Below are 27,707 nucleotides of genomic sequence, written 5' to 3' on the forward strand. Positions count from 1 at the left end.
CCGACAACTAGCCTGGCTAATGTTCACCAAGAAATCTACAAGACTGTAGTCAATCTATGTGACTGCCGGGGGAACGGACGCCATGAAACTGGTCGTCCTCCTATGTGTTCTCACACATTTTTCAGGACAAGGTGAGTGGAAAGGTGCAGTCAGGGGGGATTTAACTTTCATTCCCTGACTGCCTGAGAAGGTCTATTTACTGCCTTAGGCCACCATACAATTTACAATCAACCATTCGTCTACTTTAGACCACCAGGGATTTTGAAATGTTGAGAATAGGATAGGGGAGGGACATTATTTGCTTTTTTTTTGCCCTGGGCCCCATTTTCTTTAAAATCTGAAGTACTCACTAAAGGAGTTCTGTTGTCTAGACATTTCCCTAGTGCCATGCCCTTTTACCTGTTAGTAAACCCACCCGATCATAACCTTCCTTCTGTTATTATTAGTGTTGAGCACAAATATTCAGAAAGCAATTATTTTTTTTGAATATCACCATTTTGAGAATTCGAGAATATTTAGAATATAGTGCTATATATTCGTTATATTGAATATTTGTCATTTTTTCCATCTGAACACATGATTCCTCTCTGCTTCTTGCTTGTGGGCCAATTAGTCATTGGCCCATAAGCAAGAAGCAGGGAGGAATCATGTGTTCAGATTAAAAAAATTACAAATATTCTAAAAATTAATATATAGCACTATATTCTATAGTGCTATATATTAGTTTTTGACCGACGCCTGTATTGATCGCGTAATATTTGCATATTACGCGATCATTACCTCGCCGATTTTCGAGTAAAAAAAAAAGAATGTAGAATATAACGAATATTTGATTTCGCAAATGTTCGACAAATATTCTACAAAATATTTGCAAAATATCACAAATTCAAATATGTCCCCTGCCGCTCATCACTAGTTACTATTACTGGAGTCAAATACGGTATCACAATTCCTTCAGAGCAATGCAGCCGCCTAGATCTGTTTCCTGGATCCTTGTGTAACTGACTTTAAAGTGGGGTAATGAGTGGGATATTAAGCAAGTAACTCCATGATGTCATGGTTTTCCTTACGCCCCTTGGACTTCCTTAATCTTCTCCTACCCGTCATCTTGCACCCCACTATGTGTAGCCAATGGACATCTGAAATTGATGAAGATAATCTTTCTAAACTATAGGCCAGAAAGTTTAACATCTGCAACGAGCTGCCCCCCAGGGCACTATTGTGTCCCAGGTTTCTAGTGGAAATGCCAAGTGGTGTGGTGCGGCCTATATGTGTCACAGTGCTCCTAACTGGATACAGCGGTACCCCAGGCTTTGGCTCCGTAGAATTAAAAAGGGGAATAATTGAGGAATGAAGAAAAAATAACTGGAGTCCAGACCTTGTTGTGAAGTTCAATAGCAGCTTTACTTGAATAAACTTTCATCCAAACAATTTTCTGTCATTTTCTTGGTTCCAGCAGGCTTCAGCATAAACCGGCAGGCAAACTCAATAACTCAGCATTCTCTCTTTCTCTGCTGTACTGACAGGCTTGCTTAAATACTTCCCTTTCTTGCTCTGTGCTGCACTAAACTCTGCTTAGGTCTGGTTTCTGTACTTTAGATCTGTTCTGGAATCCTTGGATGGGGTGCCTTAGGCTGGTATTTCCCTCCTGACACTCTCTTATGGGGGCCGAAGAACAATTTCCTCTGGTCCCTATGGTTTCCAGACATCTGCTTCCATGATCAGCAAAGCTTAGGCTGCTTTGGCTGACATAGGCACTCCTTCCCTGTCCAGTCTAGACTAGAACTCGAACTAACTGAAACTGTGGCCCCTCCCTTCTGGTAGGAAGCAGTACTGGCTCACTTCTGCCAGAGGGGGGAGAATGGAATGGTGAGTCCCATTCTATCTAACTATAGTATAGCTCTGCCATTTACACTGCCACCTGCTGGTGAACCAGGCATATCACATGTAATAACAGATTCATAGTAATCATAGCATTGCACAATATAGAGAACCTGGAAAGAAATTAGAGACAGTAGCAGGGTGTAGGAATAGTACCACCACTCCGGGGTGTTAGAAATCTGTTGTGGGTAAACTGTTTGAAGATTTTCTAAGAGATGCTATCTTGGAGTACCTCAATGAAAATAAGCAAATAACGCCATATCAGCAGGGCTTCATGAGGGATCGGTCGTGTCAAACTAATCTAATCAGTTTCTATGAGGAGGTAAGTTCTAGACTTGACAGCAGCGAATCAATGGATGTCGTGTATCTGGACTTCTCCAAAGCATTTGACACTGTACCACATAAAAGGTTAGTATATAAAATGAGAATACTCAGACTGGGAGAAAATGTCTGTATGTGGGTAAGTAACTGGCTCAGTGATAGAAAACAGAGGGTGGTTATTAACGGTACACACTCAGATTGGGTCACTGATACTAGTGGGGTACCTCAGGGGTCTGTATTGGGCCCTATTCTCTTCAATATATTTATTAATCTTGTAGAAGGCTTGCATAGTAAAATATCAATTCATGCAGATGGAACTAAACTGTGTAAAATAAATGACACGGAAGAGGACAGTATACTGTATATACACTACAGAGGACAGTATACTGCATATATTTATATATACTACAGAGGACAGTATACTGCTACAGAGGGATCTGGATAGACTGGAGGCTTGGGCAGATAAGTGGCAGATGAGGTTTAACACTGACAAATGTAAGGTTATGCACATGGGAAGGAATAATGCAGGTCACCCGTACATACTAAATAGTAAAACACTCGGTAACACTGACATGGAAAAGGATCTAAAATTTTTAATAAACAGCAAACTAAGCTGCAAAAAACAGTGTCAGGCAGCTGCTGCCAAGGCCAATAAGATAATGGGTTGCATCAGAAGGGGCATAGATGCCGGTGATGAGAACATAGTCCTACCACTTTACAAATCATTAGTCAGACCACACATGGAGTACTGTGTACAGTTCTTGGCTCCTGTGAACAAGGCAAACATAGCAGAGCTGGAGAGGGTCCAGAGAAGGGCAACTAAAGTAATAACTGGAATGGGTGGACTACAGGACCCTGTAAGATTATCAAAATTAGGGTTATTCACTTTCAAAAAAACAACTAAGGGGCGATCTAATAACTATGTATAAATATATCATAAATATATCAGGGGTCAGTACAGAGATCTCTCCCATCATCTATTTATCCCCAGAACTGTGACTCTGACGAGGGGACATTCTCTGCGTCTGGAGGAAAGAAGGTTTGTACACAAACATAGAAGAGGATTCTTTACGGTAAGAGCAGTGAGACTATGGAACTCTCTGCCTGAGGAGGTGGTGATGGTGAGTACAATAAAGGAATTCAAGAGGGGCCTGGATGTATTTCTGGAGCGTAATAATATTACAGGCTATAGCTACTAGAGAGGGGTCGCTGATCCAGGGAGTTATTCTGATGCCTGATTGGAGTAGGAATTTTTGCCCTAAAGTGAAGAAAATTGGCTTCTACCTCACTAGTTTTTTTTTTTGCCTTCCTCTGGATCAACTTGCAGGATGACAGGCTGAACTGGATGGACAGATGTCTTTTTTCAGCCATATAAACTACCAGCAGAATGACCCAGCTTTCATCTATTTCATTTAAAGTTTGTGTGTGTCGTTAAAAGAAATCAACAGTATCCACTATAACAGTGACCTCCACAGCGCCCGCCCCTTTATTAGTGACCTCCACAGAGGCCGCCCCTTTATTAGTGACCTCCACAGCGCCCGCCCCTTTATTAGTGACCTCCACAGTACCCCGTCTCGTTAACAGTGATTTCCATAATAACATACCCCCTTAATAGTGACCTCTACAGAGCTCTGTTCAGTGGCGTACCGCCAATATAGGCAGACCACGCAGCTGCTATGGGCCCCGTGGTGGGGGGCGGAGTGCATGGAAGGCCCCGCCCCCTATGTCTGCTCTGCAGTTATGTATTTATTATCGCTATGCATTCCATCCCTATCTGCTCAGACTGCCGGCCCTGCTCTCACTATGATAGGGCAGGCAGGTTGCGATATCACACACTGATAACACTGCCGGCCCATCCTCTCTGTTATACTGTATGAAGTGTCAGCGCAGCCAGCGCCACCAGCAGGGCAGTTACTATACGGTCAGGGCGGCCTGCCTGCAAGGAAGCAAGGGCCGGCTCCCAGCTGCCACCACCCGCTCTTCTCTGCTGCTGGACTGCATTTAGTTTTTCTTTGGTGAAAGGGACAGCACAATACCTTGCAGGGCTCGTTCCTTTCTCCAAAGTAAACTTCACGGACCCCACATGAGCAGACAGCCCCCCCTCCTCTCTGCAATGTGATAGTCCATCATGTGTGAGGAGGGGGCGGAGCCAGAGGAGCCGAGGTTATGTCTCCCAGTGACTCCCCCCCTCCCCCATTAGTGGCATTTCAAATTTTCCCAATTTTCCTGGACCTCATCCTCCACATAGGATGTAATGTCTCTGGAGGGTATATCAGTACTAGAGCGTTATAAGAGAAGCGGCTGATACCAGTCACATGTGATGTAATGTCTCTGGAGGTTATGTCAGCGCTGGAGCGTTATAAGAGGAGCGGCTGATATCGGTCACATAAGATGTAATGTCGCTGGAGGTTATATCAGCGCTGGAGCATTATAAGAGGAGTGGCTGATATTGGTCACATAAGATGTAATGTCTCTGGAGGTTATATCAGTACTGTAGCGTTATAAGAGAAGCGGCTGATATCAGTCACATATGATGTAATGTCTCTGGAGGTTATATCAGTACTGTAGCGTTATAAGAGAAGCGGCTGATATCAGTCACATATGATGTAATGTCTCTGGAGGTTATACAGTCCTGATCAAAAGTTTAAGACCACTTGAAAAATGGCAAAAAATCATATTTAGCATGGCTGGTCGGGGTGCTAGGAGATCCGTTACACAAGGGTTAACAGCCAAATAAAACTCAATATTTATGGCCCTGTTTCTGTAGTTTACAGAAACACCCCATATGTGGTTGTAAACTGCTGTACGAGCACACAGCAGGGCGCAGAAGGAAAGGAATGCCATATACGGTTTTTGGAAGGCAGATTTTGCTGGACTGTTTTTGTGACACCATGTCTCATTTGAAGCCCCCCTGATGCACCCCTAGAGTAGAAACTCCAAAAAAGTGACCTCATTTTAGAAACTACGGGATAGGGTGGCAGTTTTGTTGGTACTATTTTAGGGTATATATGATTTTTGGTTGCTCTATATTACACTTTTTGTGAGGCAAGGTAACAAGAAATAGCTGTTTTGGCACCGATTTTATTTTTTGTTATTTACAACATTCATCTGACAAGTTAGATCATGTGGTATTTTTATAGAGCAGGTTGTCACGGATGCAACAATACTAAATATTGGTATTATTTTTGGTTGTTTGTTTCAGTTTTACATAACAAAGCATATTTTATTTTTTTATGATTCTTTAGTGTCTCACATTCTGAAAGCCATAGTTTTATTTATTTTTTGGGCGACTGTCTTGTGTAGGGGCTCATTTTTTTCAAGATGAGATGACGGTTTGATTGGCACTATTTTGGGGTGTGTATGACTTTTTGATCGCTTGCTATTACACTTTTTGTGATGTAAGGTGACAAAAAATTGCTTTTTTACACCGTTTTTTTTTTTTAAGGTATTCACCTGAGGGGTTAGGTCATGTGATATTTTTATAGAGAAGGTTATTAGGGATGCTGCAATACCTATTATGTATACTTTTTTTTATTTATGTAAGTTTTACACAATGATTTCATTTTTTAAACAAAAAAAATCATGTTTTAGTGTCTCCATACTCTGAGAGCCATAGTTTTTTTCAGTTTTTGGGCGATTATCTTGGGCACATTGTCCCAGGGTGCCTGCTGATTGATTTCAGCAGGCACCCAGTTCTGATCACTGCCGGCCACCGCGGCGGTGATCGGAACTACACATGACGTACCGGTACGTCATGTGTCCTTAAGTACCGGGACATCATGACGTATCAGTACGTCATGTGTCCCCAAGAGGTTAAATAAAAAGTAAAAAATAAAATAAAGTTTAACCCCCCGAAATATAGAATATATTGCGATATATATTAACAGTGACCTATACAGCATCCGGCCCCTTTAACAGTGACTTCCACAGCAGCCGTCCCTTTATTAGTGACCTCCACAGTATCCCATCTCCTTAACAGTGATTTCCACAACACCCCGTCCCCTTACAGTGGCCTCTACAGCAATCTGCCCCTTTAACAATAAGTTTCACAGCACACCACCCCCTTGACAATGACTTAACTGTGATCTCCACAGCAGCCTGCCCCTAAGGTGGCCAGAGGTCCGGTTTTAAGCCGGACAGTCCGGCTTTCAGATCCCTGTCCTCCGTCCGGCGCAGGGCATGTATGGACACAGGGATGTTCTTTTGAACAGCTCACTCTCAGACAGCAGCACTGTACTGTCTGAGTGTGAGCTGCAGGGAGAAAGTCACCTTCCCTCCCACCTCTGCATCTGACAGAAGTTTATTTTTCCTTTATTTTTTCAAACCCCGTCAGCTGCGGAGTGGGAGGGGGCAGGGTTTTTATATCCTTCTTTTGAGGGTGGCCTGAATGGCCACCCTACCTGCCCTCTGAACTGTGACCTCCACAGCATTCCACTCCCTTAACAGTGTCATCCACAGCGCCCTGCCCCTTTAAATCTGAGCTGCAGCAGTGAAGTAAAATGGCTGGGTTGTTATGGAAACCTGGTGTAAAATTGTGTGTATGTGGAGACTAAGGGCCTGCAAGCTTCTATTGGCTGATAAGGAACATGTGACCGTGTGTATGGCAGTTGGGATATGAAGAGAAAGATCTTCAGGCTTCTATTGGCCAATGTAGGTCATGTGATGTGCCATATTTGCATTTTTTTTGCATTTTTTTTTAATATCTCAGGAACGGTATGTGCTAGAGAGCTGAGACCTGGTCCAAAACCTTCCCGGACACCTGATGTACCTGTGTGCAAAATTTTGTGATTGTAAATGCTAGTGATAGTGCGGATTCCTTTAGCAGATATACACACACACACACACACACATACACTCAGCTTTATATATTAGATGTTACTATGTAAACATGAAACAATACATATAATCCTAAAGCAATCAATCCTAATCCGGGGATTTAAATGTTTCATGTTCAGATTATTAGAGTACACACTATCCAGCAAAATAGGTTTGTTCAGATCCACAACTTCTCTCCTTGTTGTTGATCAAAAAGCAGTCTTCAGCAAGCAGCTTGATGTCGACCTGCACAACCCTTTCTTTCTGCATAGTGTGAACTGTGGTGATCATGAGTACTGGAAACAGTTAACCTCTGGATTAATTGCTACGGAAGTGTATGTAGCATTTTATGAAGTTTGGATCACTTCTTTTTGTTCTCTTTACCTCCCTGATCAGTAAGTGGTAGGGCTGAACAATTGTAATGTAACTTCTTCTCTCCCTGTAATTGTCACAACTGGTGACAGTTAAAGGAGGGAACTGAGCATGTGCGACCACCTCAGCGATGTTACTGAGGTGAACAGGTACATAAGAAAAAGAACAAACAGCAGGTGGTGCTTTGCAGATACATGTTATTGAATATCTCAGTGGCTTTACAAAATTTTTCATTACAGGTAATTACAAAAGTATTCAGATCAAAGGTCTAGTTTGAAAAATATAGAATATTTTTCATGGGACAAGCCATTTAACAATCCTTTTGTCCTACTGCAAACAGAGTGGAGGGAGACGGCTCCAGCTGCTGTTATTTGTTTGCTAGATAGACAAGGGAAAGTGGGGAAGAGGAGGGGAACATGGCTGATCTCTTGGAAAAAAAAAAAAATGTCTTTATACGGTATATTTTAGAGATGAGTGGACCAGTTCATAACAATGTTTTTCAGGTTAGCTGTGTATGTCGGCAGGAAAAAACACTAGTGAGGAAGAAGAAGGATTCTCAAATGACAGTGAAAGGAAGTGGGGTTAGGGATGCCCTGATTGGCTCAATTAGTGGAGCAGCAGGCAGGAGGAGGCCTAGCTCCTAGTTAGGCTGTAAATGAGGGTGGAAGGGTGTAGCAGTCTCTGGCAGAAAAAGATCTTAGGGACAGTATACAGTCACAGTCAAGCTTCTATTCTAGTATCAGGGTGTTGTGGTAAAATATTAATAGTTGTAATCAGCTCGCATCAAAGTTTGTGTAAGGAAAAAGGTAAATCCATCTTCCATCAGCCGCAGTTAGAGAAATACCCAGGTGCTACCATCTTGATTGAATTCTGAACAACTCCTCCTCCTCCTTGCCCAGTGTCTGTCCTTTATTGACTAACAAAAGGTGTAAAAGGGGCTGGCCCAAGACAAGGATACAGGAAGTGATGACATATCAAAGGACAGGGAGGGGCAGCCAATGTGGCTGGGCAGACAATGGACACACCCCCATCCCTGTATAAGGAAGGATGAGTCATGCCCACTACCCGACCAGCCACCCCCCATCACTGTCAGCATGGACCTCATTTAATACTGCTCCAGAGTGATCAGTATCTAATAAAGATCATTCTACTGGTTCTCATAGGTTTGAGATTATCTGCGAGGCATTGCTTCGGCTATTGTCAGTATACGGTACAAGTATACCGACAAGGCAGATATGCATGTCTTAAAAGCAGATATGTATCCAGAAAGGGATAGCGCTCCAAGCCCATGAGAAGGTTTTCATACTGACGGTATTGCCACTGGTTCCGATTCAGCCAAAGTATCCTCTGCTAGAGTGTTCTTTGGCTAAATCCGACACAGGGAGACAGATGACAATCTATAAAAACACACACACATCCTAAGATAAAATGTCCGCATAATAAAATTCCCACAACAGTCCCTCCTCTTTGTCATATGCTCCCCAATGTCCCTCGATGGATCTCGGTCTTCTTCTTTGAAAAAAAACAGTCTTGTCTACGAAAAGTCCTGAATCCATAAAACAAAACAGATGATGGAAAACAGAAAGTCAATCTTGACACGTAGCTTCTTTTCTTCGGGAGGTGACTTAGGAGGTGGCGTTTCGCGTTGGTCGCCGGCTGGTTTGGGATCCTCTGCATCTGGTCCATGGTTTGGTCTTCAGGGAGTCTTGTCTGTTCGGGCTTCAGTATATCAGTCGATTATACATCAGGAACATACCACTCCAGTGTATAGAAGGAATGGAAACAAAAAAAACATAAGTATATGTCCTATTTCCTTTCACCCGGATCCAATGGAAAACCAGTGAGCCCCAAGACCTCCCAAAGTTTTAAAAAGGATTCTAACTCTCACTAGTCATAGCTCCACCCCTGCCCAGCTCCTGTCAGTATGGGCCTGACCCTTGTCAATGGTGTCTGCTAGCCTGGCATAACCATATACCTTCCTCACAACTGGAGGATCCCAAATCTACGGGTCGCCTAGCTGCCCGGACACCCATACAGGATTAACAAGCGATGAGCAGGAGCCAGAGCTAATATTAAAATCGTCTATCAACAAATACCTCCTTGTAACAAATAAACAAAAGTGATACTCTGCATTCTTTGACTTAGTTGAGCAGCTTCTTGCAGTGACCGGTGTGAATCCAGTTTTCTCGTCCCTCAAACTTCAGAGAGGTTGGCGTCATCAGCAGCACCTGGAATGGCCCAAAATATCTCGGCTCTAGTCCCGTCCTCGGATGTTTCTTTAGCATGACCCAATCACCTGGTTGAATGAACACTGGTTATTGAGTCTGGGTCAAGGAGCAACTCCCGAACCCGGTGGTGGACTTCGGGTGATAACCCGTGGGGCTGCCTGGAGGCATACCTGATGGAATAAAAGGGTTACAGCGGAACATTCAGGCCATGGATCGGCCGTGATTTTTACCTTCTTTGCAAAAATCGGACCCAAGTACCAGCAAAGAAAAGGCAGTTGTGATGGTTTAGAAGTTGATTGACATTTGAGAGGTTAGAAAGTTTGAAGATCGTTGTTTTCGGCACCACTTTCCCCCCTTCTCAATGTTCTTAAAACCAGGTCGAAGAGAAGCTGGATTAAACATGGTGCATCGTCTCAGGGTTAGATGGAGAGATGACGGAGGGATGAGAGAGAGAGAAAGAGAAAAGGAAAAGTGCTTCTCTTGGACTCTGCAGTCTTAGCGGGATGGGAGTACATGACAGTGTTAGTTTGCACTGTCTGGGACTTTTGAATGTCCTGTTGCTGGAGATCGATGGATTCGTGCAGCCACAGTTCTGCTTTCTGGAGGGAACCATGGCTTTGGTGTCTAGTGGGGAATTTACGGACGAACTCTTTCCCAATCCAGACCTCAAAGGTCCCTCCTTTGGGGATGGTCCACTCTGAACCTACAGTCCCTTGGTGCCAATCTTTGAAGGGGCTTAACAACCCCTCCTCTATAGATCGATTTCATGTACTGCTTGGCTGTCCTATAGTAGTCAGAAGTTGTACCCTTCTGATCCCTAAATTTGCCTAAACCCATGCTCGAGCATAAATTTTCCCGCGACCTACGCAAGGAATTGTCCCGCGAGCTACGCTAGGACTGCCCTGCGACCCACGCTGGGCGGCTGTTACTCCTCTTCATTCGCCTCTGAGTTGCCCTAGGGTTTCTGGCACCGACACACGGACTCCGTTCACCCTAGTTAGACCTCAGGAAAAGGAGTAATCAGTGTGAGGAAAAGGGCTCTCGCCGACACACGGCGGCCCTCTGAGTCTCCAAATGAGATATACCAGCCTCGGTTTTGGCTCTGAATAGTGACCTGACCACAGGATAGGGCTTCTAAATGACCTGGAGTGGAAAAAGGGGTGCACAGAGAACACACAGTGCCTTCTGTGGAGACGAGGGGTACACAGAGAACACACAGTACCTTCTGTGGGGACGAGGGGTGCACAGGAAACAAACAAACAGCACTCCTGTGGGGAATGGGGTTACTCACACAGCTATTGGTATGCCCAGGTGATATATATCACCTTGTCTTCTTAAAAAAAAATGCTCATCAACTCACTTTACTTTGCCGATATGATTCTATATAGTCAAGCTGAACAGCAAACAAAGCCCTTTTTGTAGTGACTGATCAAAAACCTCTCGCTCAGCAGCAGCCCTTGAATTCAGACAGTAGTTCCCACACAATATCATGAGACCCCCAGTAATCCTAACCAAATCTACAGAGAAAAGAGAGGGAGAGAGAGAAAAGCACCAAATATGCAATAAAAACCTAAAAAATTAAAACGGATTAGTAAAAGAAGAAAAATGTAAATGTAAATTAATCAAAGAAATACCTAAACAAAAATAGACAAATATAACTGAAAAATAAAAAAGGAGAAAACACTTGATTACATACATCGAACTACACAATTGTATAGGACTGAATTAACAAATCAATGTCCTGGAGGGTTCCCCTGAAACTGTACAGGAGAAATTCGACCCACCCAGTAATTGAAATGTGAAATGTTAATTTGCCCAGCCCCAAACAGCTTCAGATTCATTTGACCAGAGAAGCAGGACTTAACATCACAAGGTCCCAAAACCGGTTTCTTTCACATTTTAACCGTTCATATTGTGATTTAAAATCTGCTTCATTGATCCATGGCCTTGGCTGTCCCTGGGTTCTCTGCCTTTGCAAAGAAGCATGTCTGGGACCATTACCCCACCTTGCTGAACAAACCACTTCACTTCTAGGTGTGGTTCTGGGGTACTTAACAAACCTGTGTCTGTTGCCATTAGCAACGTCACAATATCGTGCAATGTGCCCGTATTCCCTGTATGCGAAACAATTTTATCAGTAGGGACAACTGTGGCATGAACAATCTATTCCATCATATTTATCTTAGAGCAGATGCTCACGCTTATGCAGCAAAGGACAACAGTGAAAGAAGAACAGCTAATGCATCTTGCTGTCCACACTGTAGATGTCACACCTGTGACAGGCATTAGAAGGTCTGAAAGACTGACTGCACATGAGTGATCTGACAGCCTCTTTTGGTTTCACTTTGTCTGTGTGTTGCTGGTATGTCCACACCTCCTGTTCAGGTGTGGATCATGTGAACTTTACCTCTCCCTATTTAGTCTGACTTTACCCATCACTCCTTGCTCTGGATAGCTTCATTTGGTTTTGGAAGAGCTAGAGTGTGGTTCTTGTTGAAGTCCTGTTCATTCATCATCTTTAGAAGTTAAGTGTTCCGCTGGTTGTTTTTTGTATTCCCCCCCCCCAGGTTGTTTACTAGGCCTCAGCGAAATGCTGGTTCCTTTGCCAGGAAAGGAATGGGTTGTCTTCGCCCTGTCATTACCTTTAGGGCATCCAAGGGTCACCAGGGTTTTCTAGGTTCCTGTGTATGGGCATCTCTACCATCAAGAGGTGCCCATATGGATAGGAGTTAGGGCCAGGAGCAGGGTTTTATAGGTGGTGACCCTTTTGCTTCCCTAGCGGTGAGGCATAGTGTCTTTCCCCTTTTTTCTTGTTGTCTTTTGGTGTTCTCCCCTACTACATCCGTGACAGTAGCTGTTTGGGACCCACAAGCAGAAACTCACATGGACGAGGAGGATGAGAATGAGGAGCTACAACTGGAGAAGGAAAAGTCATTGGAGGTGGAGGATGATGATGATGACAATGATGCTGGCCATGACACCCAGTTGTCTCAGGGGGGGGGCAGAGCCAGAAAAAAATGGCTCCTCGGGCATGCTGGCCAGAATGGTGAGCTGTATACTCACTTGTTTACTACCATGACAGATATATCATTAATATCAGTCCGATGATTACTGTATAGCCATGTTTTTAGACCCTCACTATCAAAGTAAAGTGGGGGAATGTTTTCCCCCCTCCGACAAGGAGGTTAAATTATGTCATTACTAGGAAACACTGTGGACGCAGCTTGCCACCAGCATGTCTGAAAGGAAGGCCCCACTCCCCCCTATTCAAATTCAATACAAATTGGCGTGGTAATGAAAAGCAGGAAGTGCTCAACCCCATATGCAGTGGCACATCTATACTGGGGGGTAGATCCTGCACTTGTGGTCCGCTGCTAATGGCAATCCCCAGCAAAAATGCATAAAATGGAGGATGCCTGCAGCAGACCACAAGTACCACAATAGACACCCTACATAGGATAGCAAGTGTGTGGATGTGATAAACAATCAAACAAAATAACAATAACTCTTACAAAGACAGGTGCACTCTGCGGTCTTACTAAACCCTCATACTGATGTAAAATTGAGAGATTAGCCAATATATCCTACTGTGGAGCACATGTCTGAGCCAGAGCACCATGCCAGACTAGTAGTTAGGTCCCGAGCTACTTGAGAAACCTTGGCGTGGTGCTCGGACTCAGACATGTCCTCCACAGTAGGATATGTTGGCTATTCTCAAAATTTTACATCAGTATGAGGGTTTGGTAAGACCGCTGAGTGCACCTGTCTTTGTAAAAGTTATTGTTATTTTGTCCTATTCAAAGTCACCAAACACATGTTGCAGTTTTCTCCACTGCCACAAGTAGCAGAAGCTGCAGCAGCCAGTTCAGTCTCCTTTAACATGGTAGAACAGTTTTATCAAGTGCCTCACAGCCTGAGGCAAATCAGCAAGTGGAGACCTCCCACCTGAAAGCCAAGGTTCATGCTTACACAAACTCTGGCTTGTCTCCAGCGCATACCCTCTTCTTTGACTCCATGGACTTCTTGGCAGGCAGACTACAACAGTGGCCCAAACTTGCTCTCTGTATTTTTTCTTGCCCAGCCTTCAGTGTAATCTTAGATAGAGTTTTCAGCACTTCAGAGGGTGTGGTGACACCTAAATGGACCAAGTTGTCCCACAAAACATAACAATTGTCAAAAGAAAACAAGCATGGATTCCGGAGGAATTTCACACTCCTCCGCATGAGCTAGATAAATAGTTCTGGCTTTGCTGATGGTGCCACTCCTGTCTGTCTGCCTGCCTGCCTACCCTCATGTTCTGTATGAGTTACACATCCACACTGTGCTGCTGCTGCTCCCAATTAAAAGGGAGAATTTTTCTAGGCTTGCTCAGAATGAGACACTTTTTCTTTTAACAATTATCACTTGTGTATGCGTTCTATAATTTTAATTAATGGAGGCTTGATTCCAACAAACCATTCTTTCTTTTGACAAGTAGCACTTTTGGCATTCTGACCTTGCGAGGCCGCAATTTTTGGATGCTTGATCACACCAAGCGACTATTTTTTTCTCCCATAACACATGCAATGACACATTTTGTTTTTAAACACACTGTTCATTAACACCTTCAAACATGCTTTTACCCATAGCTATGTATGTAAGTATCACTCTGACATGATGTGCTATTGCTGTCATTAAAGTCAAAAGCTTGGGGAGGGGGGAGAGAAAAAGAGGTAACATCTTTTCCCCAAAATGCTGTGTCTCAGGAGACTAGAGAGTGTTCAATACCAATTTCCAGGGCAATTGGGGCAACTTTGGTTCGGGTAGAATCAATGAGTTTGTTAAAACATCGAAATCTCAAAAGGTTTGCTCATCTATAATATATTTCAAATTTTTTTTTTTATATTGACAATTTTTATTGTTTTTCATATTCAAAAGAACAAGTATTGTCAGATACATAATGTATAAACTTTTACACAACAAATACCTGAGGGTAGCAGACTCAAGTTCAAAAGAGCCATTGAAAGCGCAAAAAAAGGCCTGCAAGGTCTCCAATAGACAGGTGTCTATATAAGGTGAACATAAACACTCAACTAAGTAAACAGTATGACAGGTATACTGAAGAAGGAATGTTGTGGCATGGAATGGAGCGCAACTAGTATAGATAAGCCCTAGGCTCCGAGGGCTGATCAGTGAAAATTAAGGAGATGGGGTCAAGTAAAGTTTCTAAAAGTTTTCCAGGGTGACCAGATTTGAAGGAAAGTGGATCTGGAGCGCAACTCCCAATGCGAGAGCTCCTCCAATCTATAAATCTGGTAAACTCTGTTGATCCATTGCTCAGTACTAGGTACCACGGGGGATAGCCAGTGAGTCGGGAGGATTAGCCTGGCTGCTGCTAATAAGAGAGAGAAGAGTATGGACTTAAAGGGGGGTACTCCACCCATATCTAATGATAACAAAACTAGATCAGGGGAGCAAGGGAGAGAGGTCTGGCAAATCTGGTTACACATGTTAATTATGCTGCGCCACCAGGGATTGATTAGTTTGCAGGACCACCAGATGTGTAAGAATGAGCCTTTGGCCTTATTACACCTCCAGCAGGTATCCAGAACATTGGGGTAATATAAACACGTCTTATCTGGGGTCCTGTACCACCTCATAAGGACCTTGTAGCTATTTTCTTGAATACGTACACACCTAGAGATTTTATGAGGGGATATCAGCATTTTAGCTGTCTCAAGAGGAGTCAGTGTTCGTTGGAGTTCTTTTTCCCATATAGCTACTATTGCAGGTTTGAGAGTTGAAGAGGGGGCTATAAGTTGTTTGTATATTTTGGAAATGGTTTTATGGGGATATTTCTTGCTACTTAGCATTTCCTCAAACCAGTTATTGACATCAGTAGGGGAAGTCTTCTTTATGAGAAGGAGCGATTCGGCTTTTATGAATCGCAGGAGGATAGGATTGAGAGTCTGAGTGTCAAGAATCTGCAAAATGCCGGTCTCAGAGGACCTCAAAGCGATGGGACAACTATCTCTCAATTCTCTGGGGGCCAAGTTGATTACATCTTTTATACGCAGGAGAGATGAAGGTAGCGACAGAGCCCCTGAACTGGATGAGAACCACCTCCAGACCTTTAAAGTATTTCGAATGAAGGGGTTGGGGATAGAGCTTGGTACAGGAGGTGGTCTGTCAGCCAGCAAAAGGGCTCTGGTGGAAGAGGGTAAAAAGGCATTTTCAATTACAAGCCAAGTTTTATGGGATGGGTTCCTAATCCAGTCCACAATTCTAGAGAGTTGTATGGCCTTCAAATACGTCTCCGGGTCAGGGAGCCCAATTCCCCCTTTAGCTTTAGGTATAATTAGGGCGCTAAATGAAATCCGAGGATGTTTGCCTTGCCAGATAAATTTGCGTATTAGCTTATTCAGGGAAATGAAGTAGGATTTGGGGATTTCAATGGGGAGTACCTGCATCAAGTAAGTGAGTCTGGGAAGAATTAGAGACATAAGTATGTTTTTTCTCCCAAACCAGGAAAGGTATGGGAAATCCAATGAGTCCAATTGAGACTGTATGGCTGCTAGGAGGGGTTTATAATTTAGTCTAAATAAGTCTGGTAGATGAGGGGAGATCTTAATCCCTAGGTATGTTAATTGTTGGGTTTGCCAATTAAAAGGTGAGTTTGTTTGGAGGGAAGCAAGACTTGCGGAAGAGAGACCAACATGAAGGATTTGGGACTTTGAAGGGTTAACTTTGAAATTGGATAGGGAACCGAATAAATTAAGTTTTGATACTATTTTAGGCATGGATTTAAGGGTGTTGGTAGTCAGGATCATCAGATCATCAGCAAAAGCTGCCAGTTTAATTTCCTGACCCTCGACCACCAAACCACTAATTTCTCTGTCTTGTCTAAGAGACTGCAACAGGACTCCATCACCAAAACAAATATAAGGGGTGACAGCGGGCAGCCCTGCCTTGTACCATTCCTTAGTAGGAAAGGGAGGACATAAGGCCATTGACCGACACGGATGCTGAAGAATGTGTATACATAGAGAACATTGCGTTGGTGAACTGTTCAGGGAGCTGAAATTTAAAGTGGACTTGTCTGATAAATGACCAGTCCACTCTGTCGAATGCTTCAAATGCTTTTTCAGCATCCGTGCCAATCATGACTTGGGGGATGGCTTTATGAGATGCGTAGTATAGAGCATCTAATATCTTAGTCGTATTGTCCTTCCCCTCACAACCCTTAACAAAACCCACTTGATCTGGGTGGACCAAGTCGGGAAGCAAGTTTTGCAATCTTGTGGCCAACATTTTTGCTAAAAGCTTAAGGTCCACATTGAGCAAGGATATGGGTCGGTAGTTGGAGCATGATGAAAGGTCTTTTCCCTCTTTAGGAATAATAGTGATTGTGGCTTTCGTCATATCCGAAGAAAGCGCACAACCAGTTAATGCAAGATTACAAATAGGGAGCATAAATGGTAGTAATTCCCCAAAGGCCGAGTAGTAAGTTATAGGAAGGCCGCCAGGACCAAGGCTTTTCCCTTTTGGGGTTGACTTAATGGCAGTAGTTAATTCTAATGAGGTAAATGGTTTGGACAAGGATTCCTGTTGTGATGAAGTTAAGGACGGAAGGCTGAGGGTATCTAAAAAAGATTTGATGTTGGCCTCTCTTCCCAAGAGAGGATTTGGAAGATCAGAGGGTGGAAGATTGTATAGGGATTCGTAAAACAGTCTAAACTGTTCCGCAATCTCCTCTGCTTTGAAAAGATGAGTGCCTTGTGGAGATTTGATGCTTTGGACATATCTGGAATCCCTTCTCTGTTTTATCCTACGCATCATATATTTCAAGGCTTTGTTGCCATGAGCGAATGTTTTTTGTTGTGCAGATAGAAAAAACTTGGCCGAACGCTCGTTCAATAAGTTTTTCAGTTGAGTTCTGAGGGAAGAGAGTTCCAATAATTGATGGGCGAGTAAGAACTGTTCATGGGCCTTTTCTGCCACATGAATTTTAGCTAATAATGTAGTTAGTTTCTTTTCTGATTCTCTCTTTAGGAAAGAACAGAGACCTATCAGTCTGCCCCTAATGTAAGGTTTATGAGCATCCCAGAGGGTCTGGGGGGATATTTCAGGGGTATTGTTGATTAGGAAGTATTCCTCCAGGAAGGAAGCTATTTGTGCTTTATGTTTGGCGTTGCCCAACAGGGACTCATTAAACCTCCACATTGAGTGTCTGTTAGATTTGTGTTCTGGGCGTACGCTACAGTATACGGGGGAGTGATCTGATAGGATAATGTCTCCTATATGGGAGGATGAACAGAATTGTATCTTTTCCTTTGGTAGTAGAATATAATCTATCCTACTATAAGAGGTATTAGCTGAGGAAAAGAAGGAGTAGTCTAATGTCTCAGGATTTAGGCATCGCCATATGTCTACCATACCCAGGTTATAGAGCTTAGTATGGAACCATTTAAGGGCTCTCATTGATGTAGGGGATTTCTTGGATGAAGTGTCAATAAGTGGGTTGAAAGCCAAGTTAAAGTCTCCTGCTATTATCAGGAAACCCTTTCTATGGATTTCAACTAGGGAGAAGATGTTAATAAGCCAATTAACTTGGTCTGTGTTGGGGGCATAAATATTTACAAATGTATATAGGGATTGTCCTATTTGGCCCTTGAGAATGAGGTATCTACCTTCTGGATCCTGTGTGTGGGATATATATTGGAAGGGAAGGCTCTTGTGAAAACCTATACTAACTCCTGTCGAGGCGGCGCCCCCCGCTCCACAATGATACCAGCTGGGAAATTTAGAGTGGGAGAGATTAGGATATTTATTATGCTTGAAGTGGGTTTCTTGGAGGAAAACCACCGAGCATTTCTCTTTGTTTAATGTGGAAAGAATCTGGCATCTTTTGGAGGGGGATCTCAATCCCTTAACATTGTAGGTTACCAATTTGAGATCAGACATAGTATGTTATGTGGGAGGGTGTATCAGAGTCTCTAAATACCGTAATGAAAGAGGACTGAACAGCCAGCACAAGGAGGAAAAAAGGGGCGCCACCTCTAGAAGAGCACTTCACAGACCATTTCTCCAGGCCATTCCAGGACTTCTGGAAAGGTACATATAAAGATTGTGAATACCTGTCAAAACAATAAAAACAAGACAAATAAAACATAACAAAAGACGATAACAATGAGTAAGTATGTAGTCTCAGTGTATGGAGGGACTTGGTACTTATAGTACCCTGAGTGGGTGACATAAGAGGAGGGGAAAGGTAAGAATACCCAGAAATAGCATCTCCCTCTAAAGAATGAATAATAGTGGAAGATGTTAGTACTAGTCGTAGGCCCTGGGAATTGTATTAGGACAGCGGTCATTTTTCTTCTTTTGAGATATAGAAGCAGAAATTAGAGGAGGAGGGGAGAAGCAAAGGGGGAGGGGGGGAAGAAGAGGGGGGAGTCAGAATATGAGAAATACCATAAGTATCACATATACTACTATTTAGGTTTAGAGCCAACTAAGCATACTAACAGATGGGACAAAAATCCCTACTGTCTCGTCCTCCAATACTGAGTGGAGAAGGGCACAAAAAAGTATTAAAATGGTGTGGAAACCTATACCACTACTCAGTATAGAAAGCAGATATACATAAGATAAATCTATTTAACATAGTAGTAACTGCAAAGAAGATCAGCATAATCAATTCTGTGAGTCCCCAGTAACAGGAGAGAAGGAAGAAAGTAGACTATTTGTCCACTAGAGCTAAACGCTTAGGGGTAGTTGAAAAGTTCCCCCTCCTAGACCTTTGGGGTTTTGGGGTATGTGGTGGTTCCCAGGGGATCACTGAAGGTAGGTCAGGTAAATTGGTCATGTTCTGAATCACGTCCCAGTTTTCAATGGGTAATGGCGAAATCTGGAGGAGGTTGTAGGCTTTATCCAGGTCGCAGAAAGCAGCAATATGGAGACGGCGGCCATCATGAAGGAAGGAGAGACCAAACGGAAAAGTCCATCTGTAGATGATCCTGTGCTGGCTCAGGAAATCTGTGAGTGGTTTCAAAGCCTTTCTTTTCCTGAGGGTGGATTGGGCTAAATCCTGGTAGATAGCGATAGAATTGCCCTCCCATTCCACAGCATTGGAATTTCTGGAACTAGCCAATATGGCCTCTTTCACCGGGAAGTGCAAAAATTTGCAGATCACATCTCTAGGCGGATCGTTGGCCTGCGGCTTAGGGCGAAGTGCTCTGTGAGCCCTTTCTATTAGGACTTCATGCACCGAGTCTGGGCCCAGTAATTTGAGGCAAATCTGTATGACTGTTTCAGGAACATCCACTGCCAGTATTGATTCAGGAATGCCTCTGAAGCGGAGGTTGTTCCGCCTACTTCTGTTTTCCTGGTCCTCCATGGCGGTGTATAAAGAGTTAATGTGATTCTGGGCTAGGGATAGGCTGCTAGACACCTCTTTCTGGTGTTGGAGTATTGCGGCCTGGGTGTCTTCTAACACCTCTACTCTCCTGCCTATGTGGCGTACATCCTCCTTTATGGAGGAGAGATCCAGGCTAAGGGGACCCAGAGCGTCAGCCAGGGCTTCTTTAAGGAAAGCCGCCCTGGAGATAGGAAGGCAGTCCACATCACTTGAGTCTTCCCCTACCTTGTCGGAGCATACCGCTGCAGCTTGTTTGTGGCTGGAGCAAGGTGTTCCGGGCGCCATCTTGGATTCTCTGTTAACTGCCGCCACCGCCGCCTTTTTTATGAATTTCTCCATTTCACCGATCTGATTCAGGGGTCTGTTGTGACCTGTCAGGTCAGCAGGCTTTTGGCCACCAATTTTGACCATTATGCAATCCAGTTCGCTAGTGAAAAGGAGCTGTAAGGGATAAGCTAGCAGGAGAGCTGCGCTTCACACAACCATCCGGCTCTGGCGCAGGCTCCGCCCCCCCTAATATATTTCTATATTTTAATTGATTAAAAATAGGATCAGAAGATGAAGGGAGGGAGAGTTGGGACATATTCTGTGCTTAGTGTTCATTTCGAAAGGCATAACCTATCACACTGAACGTGGTGTCTGAGCTGCAGGCAGCATGATATAGAGCAGGAGGAGCTTAGCAGATTGATATATAGTTTTGTGGGAAAAGATACAGCAAAACTTTCATTTTTTTTTCATTTAAATTCCTGCTCATTTTGGACTCTGAAGTCAAGAAGGCATTCCTTTCAGTGATTGATAGTGGTAATCGCGAATATTCAAATTGCAAATTTTTATTGTGAATATCTGCACTTCGGGAGTTTGCAAAGATATAGAATATAGTGCTATATATTCGTAATCAGTAACCTCCCTTCTTGCTTGTGGGCCAATGAGAAGGCTGCAATGTCTTTGTCAGAGCTTAGCAACATCCCTAGCAACCAATAGGAAAGTTGCCTCCCCCTTACTATATAAGAACCGCCCCAGCAGCCATTTTCTGCAGATTTTTTTTGCAGTTCTGAGAGAGAGAGCAGTGACATTGCTGTGCTCTGTGCTTTCATCTGGATCCTATTCTTTATCCAATTACATTAGATAGTTACGGTAGTTAGCTTATATATATATATATATATATATATATATAAATAATACAGATAGTCAGTGTAGGTTAGATAGTGATACAGTGCAGCTGATAGGTTCCAGTGCAGGGTGTTAGGTAGTGTGATAGGGATTACTGTTTCTCTGCTCTCCATACGTACATGCTACAGACATAGTGCTGTGATGTCACAACAATACTTAGTGCACCAATCAGTAATATCTACTCAGACCTGATAAAATGTGAAGTTGCACGTATTGCACCAACAAATATGCAAATCATTAGTGCTGATTTGCGCAATCGTGAACATAATGACGAGATCACAAATTCTTGAATTTATTGTGAATATTATGCAAAAAATTTGTAAAATATCACGAAACCGAATATTGCCTATGCCGCTCATTACTAGTGATTGACAACTATCACTGTGTATACAGCCATAGAGGAAAGGATCTAAATCACTGATAGGACCTCCTCCTGGATTTCAAAGCCCAAAATGAGCAGGAATTGAAATGTAAAAAATACAAGAATTACTGAATCTTTTCCCACAAAACGATATATCATTCTGTCCAGCTCCTGTCTGCTCTATAATATACTTCCTGCAGCTCAGACACCATGTTACACATGACAGGTTCCTTTTATGAGTAAAAGCCCTGCAGCAGAAGCCGTTGACATCTTAGAATTGATTATGTGTTTTCTTCCTTGATCAGGTACTTCCCTCTCGTGCACTGTTTGCTTGGTTCAGGGTGCAACGTTCTGCACCGGTAACAATGTCACCTGCCCTCCAGGAAGGGTGTGCGCCTCAACACACACAGTCAATGTGGAAGGTATGTGGCATAAAGGTCATTGAACTTAGCATCTGTATTACGGTTATTTTGTGAGCTGCGACAAAAATAAAATAGTTATAAATGAAACGACGGGGGGCACTCGTTATTTGGCAATCATGTGGGCTATTAAATGTAAAAACAATTTATTAAATAAAAATAAAAAAACAATGGATTACTGTTTAAGTATACGTAAAAACATAGGGGTTGAAGGAGCAATATTGTATAGACTAGGTGGCAGCAGTATACACCTCTATATATCAGCCTGCGGCAGTATACACATCTATATATTTGGATATTTCATGCTATGCCGATAACCATGCAAGTGAATGCAGAGATGGCTTGTCTGATTATGCGCGCAATGTGCGTAACTGAGTCCTTGATGTCCCATGTATGGGAAACTGAAAACACAAAGTCCCTTAGAACAATATAGATGGGTGTATTGATTTCCTATATGTGAATCCCAAACTTTTTGAATAAGATGGTTGATTGTTACAAAGTGATGTCAAAGTTTATATCCAGCACAATGAGATATACAATTACACACTGGGATGTATATATAACCTGGCCAGGTGAACATTACATTAGTAGGGACAGGGTACTGGAACACCCGTGTACAGGAATAACTGGTAATAACCCTGAATTTCCACTGTGTCCTGCTTGCAGTTTGAATAGTAGTAGTAAATAGGGTAGTGTACGTTTCCACTCGGTAGTTACTTCAGGGCTCCGTGTTCGGAAGCTGGCTATAGAGCGTGGATATTTGGGGCCCATTATGGTATCAGAGCCTGGGCCCTGCATAGGATCCTCTGGTTCTTTGGTGGGCCAGTCCAACCCTGGACGAGCAGAAAAAGTAGTGGTGGTGCTGGCAGTTGTAGTGTTGGTGTTAAAACTGGTCACAATAGTAGAATATAATTACCAAGTAAAGAAAATATTTAGTAATTTATTAAACCCTGTTTCTTCCTTCATAGACGGAATAAAGAAAAATGAATTTTTTGGAAGATCCTGTGTCCCTGAAAACCAGTGTCAGGGTCCTGGAAGTTTCAGTACTCACAACAGCAGGTCAAAAAAAGGCTTTTCATGCTGCTACACTGATAACTGCACGCCGCCTCCACCAGTATGTACGTACCATCCACAATGCCATTAGAACAGCATAATCTACCTGAATTTAAAGAGGTTACCTAGTGAAGTAAAACTATTCAGATAAGGAACAGAATGCATTAAAAAAAATATGATAATAATCAAGGGATACTCACCGATCTCCTGCCACTGCTGTTCCGATGATGATCAGGGCCACACCAAATTTACCACTCCTGGTCCAGACTCGACCAACGAGAAATGGCAGTAAATGCCTGAACAGCTAATCATTCCAACAGAGGTGACCCACCTTAGCCAGAGAGGTTTCCTGCCATTTTCCATGCATGAAGACTGGACCAGGAAGTGGAGGCAAAATTTCAGCAGTGGGGGATCAGTGAGGTGAGTATATCTACTTTTGTTAACCCATTCTGATCTTTTTATAAAAAATATATCCCATCAGACAGCACATTTAAATTGGGAAGCACACTAAACCGCATGCAACTATATAAAAAGACTGTATTGAACTCTACTTTCTTTTCTTAAAAGTCAAATTAATTTATTTTCAGTTTCAGGGTACACTCACACAATTTATTTTTCTGTCTTCTGAGGATTGTCCTGTTAAATTAAAACAGCAAGATAGCACTGAGAGTAGGAGGATCACATCCTTCTCTACCACAGTCATAAAAGGTTCAGTTACAATTTGATATAAAATGTATTGATGGTGTCATCTAGATTTCATTCTCCATTTCAGTACCACCAGACGACACTAGACAGAATGGCTTAACGTGTGCAACCTGTACTAGAAATGATGTCAATTGGTGTGACACAGGAAGGACCATGAAATGCACTGGAGACGAAACATTGTGCATTCTGCAATATACAAATATGTCAGGTACGTCACTGGAAATCAACAGGTTGGCTACAATAAATTCTAGGAATTCAAAGAACAATTGTATCATTTGCTCACCTATATAGTAGACTTGGAACCACAGACAATTTGGAACATACTAAACTTAATAGAGGGGTCTAAAATAAATCTAGTCTTCACCCTTGCTCCTCATGAGAAAGGTAGAAATAGGGTAAAGAATTTTCCGAGGTTACAATTCCCAGCTTTGTCAACTACTAGTAGTTGGGGAGGCAGAAACGGATGATGTCCAGGGGGGGATCAGAAACGAGCATCAGCCAAGCCACAGTTCTTCCCACTCCTCTGATAACTTTTGATTCTCAACCAGCATCTCTATGATGTTACCCAGTTAAATTATGTCCTATGTTTATGATGTGGGGAAGACTAATTCTATTTATTGATATACACTATAGTTTCTCAACTCTCGCCCTTAGAGCCCAGAACAGATAGCATACAGAGGATTCAATGATTACCTGAATTATTGTGAGAGTTCTGATCATGGAAAACCCTGTTTGGGTTCTTGAAGGCTTACATTTATAAACCTTGGTAAATAGTACATCCCAATTTCATAACAAACAATATACTTATCTTGGAAATTATTTAAAAGTATAATGATATAGATGTATAATGTGGTACAATCCTGTTTTTTGTATAATTGTCATTACATTGGTGACCCAAGGAAGTCTCATCAAGGGTTGACTTTGGCTGACTTATTTTTGCATATTCCCACCTTCTTTAGGAGCTCTGTCAAGGGAATCTGTCCTTCGTGGTTGTGCCTCTCCCACCATTTGCAATATTGGCAACCAATCGGTGATCACTGATGGAATAAGCGTTGAGGTTCGGATTTCATGCACAGGAGGAAGTCCTGGTATTCACTGTGATTTCAAAGTCCTTCTTGGATTGATTCTTTTTTGTCAAAAATATTTTTATTAAAGTGAAACAATAAATAACAAGGTCATACAATGTACCAAAATAACTGGAGGGATGCTTATTCAGTTGAATGAGTAGTCTGACAGCTTGAATAAGTTGTGTAATTAGGTTGTGCTTGTGTGGTTTCCATGCTGGGTTTGAAAGCCATAATAATACAGATTCGGGGGTCAACTGGATACTACGTAGTACCACAGATAAACATAATGCGCTGCTCCACCAAATCCCAGTAGGATCAAGACTAAAAAAAGTAGAGTACAAAGTACCTGTTTCATTCTCACAACCCCAACATAGATACAAATTGGAAAGTCCTATCTGTTTCATGACAGCTGGGGTTTGGAACCAATGGGTTTGGTACCAACATCTTAAAAGAATGTTCCTGGATTCAAACACAACATGAAAAGCTGTGAGATCTGAAAAGGATCTCAGCTATTCCCAGCTCTGTAAAGATTTGTTTAAATCTTGTTCCCAGCTTCTAATGAGTGCAGATTCCACACATAAGGAAGAAGACATGTTTGCCATATAAAGTAGAGGTTAGATTAGGAGGAATGGTTGAGAAGTTTTTCAAGACAGGCTGGTCCACTAAAGGTCAAGAAACGGGTCATGAATCTTCTAGAGATTTTAATGAGATCTGTTTGCTGTAAAAAGTTCTGTGTAGAAAGGCTAAGTGAGGTTAGAAATACCTGAAATGCCCCAACCACGCATTGAGTAATGCAGACCTGTAATTTGGGTCATTTTTAAAATCTCACAGGTATAAGAGCTCATGCAAACTCCAAAGGGTAATTTCAATATCTGAGACCAACACTCCAAAAGAGGACCACACTAAATGTAATCATCTACTTAGATGTATTGCATTATACCATGACCGGACAGCCAGTAGACCAAAGCGTCCAGATTGCTTTTTAAGTGTGAGCCTATCATAGTTGGTCTCAGTTATTTGCCCTTCCAACATAAGGTCATAAAAAGTTACCTGTCTTGGTGAAAGAAGGACTGTGGAAGAGAGAATAGGATAATTTTAGTACTATGAATGCCTTCATGAAATTCTTCCTTCCCATGCAAGAGACGAAGGGCAACTTTAAAGACTACAATTTATAGTTGGCCTTAAAGAGTTGGGGACCCAGCCTAAGCAATGGATCTCACAGGCTTCCGTAGGAGGCAAGCCCCGATGCCTATGGAAGGATTGCCTTCTCTTCAGAAGACCTCTTGGTCCTTTCTTTACTTAATTTTTCACAATTAAAAATTGTTGCATGGCTCTCAGGCCCACTTGTTCAGAGTTCGCCGAGTTGTAAACCACATTCAAGCACGACGTTTCGGGGGTCATGCCCCCTTCCGCATGAGTACTCTGAACAAGTGGGCCTGAGAGCCATGCAACACTTTTTAATTGTGAAAAATAAAGTAAAAAAAAGGACCAAGAGGTCTTCTGCAGCGTGAGTAGTATCCTTCTCATCTACCAACAAGTATTCAAAATGTTATATGGCTGAATTGCATATGAGTCAAAGTGAGACTCTTAGTCAGCCAGAAGTGTAAAATACAAGGGAGTACCCTGATTAATTATAAGGCTTGTTGTCACCGCCAGATCTCTGAGAAGCTTTGACAGACGTTCTTCAGTACCTCTTGCTTGAGGTTCTTTTGTTTTGGTTTCGTTTTGTCATCTCGTTTCCCTCTCTCAGCTGTCATCTAGTTGCACTGATTGCATCCCTTTATATCCCCTCCCATACGGCATCACTTTGCGGTTTATACAACTTCCTGGATTGTGCTCACTGCTAGATGCTGTAACTGCTGGTTCCTCAGATAAGTCTTTTCCTTTATTTGTGTTTTCCTATTGGCTTGATCTAGGTGACCCTGACTCCCTCTGTATTAAGTGCAGGGAGCCGGTGGTCGTGTCCCCTCACTATTGTAGGGTTTTCAGGTGTCACACAGTCTAGGTACGAGGACATGCATCTTTCTATCATAAAGACCTTTGCATGGGCTGAGCAGTCAGGGAGAGCTCTAGGGCTTTTATAGGGCTCACCCATTTGTTCCTTAATTTGGGATCAGGTCAGTCGGATCTATATTTGTGACTTCAAATTTTCTGCAACATTATCCGTGACACTTGTCTTCTCTGCCATCAGATCTCCTGCCCCTGCCCGATCAGCCTGCCGTACATGTACGTACCTGGTCCTTAAGTCACGTCCAGCTGTGACGTACATGTACGGAAAGGGTCCTTAAGGGGTTAATCATGTTCTCAATATCATTAATAAATAAGTTAAATAATAGAGGGCCCAGCACTGAACCTTGGGGTCACCACTTATAACCCGGAACCAGGAATAGGAATCATTGAACATGCTGCGGTATTTTCTCCGACCAAACACAGTTAAAAGGACAGAACGGAAGACATCCTGATCCATACTAAACTGATTGTTTTCCATTCAAAATACATTCGGACCAAACTGATGCGTTTTTTTTCCCCGGTATTGAGCCCCTAGGACGTAACTCAATACTGGAAAACTTTAATGCTAGGGTACCTAAGGGTACTTCCACACTAGCGTTAAAGTTTTCTGGTATTGAGTACCATCCTAGGGGCTCAATACCAGAAAAAAAAACCGCATCAGTTTGGTCCTAATGCATTCTGAATGGAAAGTAATCCGTTCAGTATGCATCTGGGTGTCTTCCGTATAAAATACCGCAGCATGCCGAGAACGAACTGCGTAAATAGAATAGTTAGAAAATCCAGGTGCAATTTGAGTTTATAAACAGCAGATGGCGCATGGAACTGCAGTTTCATACTAGGGAGAGAGCGCGAACCATCTACATGTACCTATCTCTATTTCTATCACTCTATCTACTGTATCTGTCT

The 27,707-nt window shown here is 42.7% G+C and overlaps 1 protein-coding gene across 1 annotated transcript; it reads left to right on the forward strand.

The window, feature by feature from the left end:
* On the forward strand, window positions 1-25,050 carry LOC122923510 (phospholipase A2 inhibitor gamma subunit B-like). Its single transcript, XM_044274336.1, has 5 exons — window positions 1-131; window positions 21,853-21,969; window positions 22,935-23,084; window positions 23,792-23,932; window positions 24,684-25,050. The coding sequence occupies exons 1-5, from the start codon at window positions 83-85 to the stop codon at window positions 24,875-24,877; spliced, it is 651 nt and encodes a 216-aa protein (XP_044130271.1). The 5' UTR covers window positions 1-82; the 3' UTR covers window positions 24,878-25,050.
* Window positions 25,051-27,707: the final 2,657 nt, after the last annotated feature.

The sequence above is a fragment of the Bufo gargarizans genome, unplaced genomic scaffold (genome assembly GCF_014858855.1).
Source record: "Bufo gargarizans isolate SCDJY-AF-19 unplaced genomic scaffold, ASM1485885v1 original_scaffold_1680_pilon, whole genome shotgun sequence".
Taxonomy (NCBI): Eukaryota; Metazoa; Chordata; class Amphibia; order Anura; family Bufonidae; genus Bufo; species Bufo gargarizans.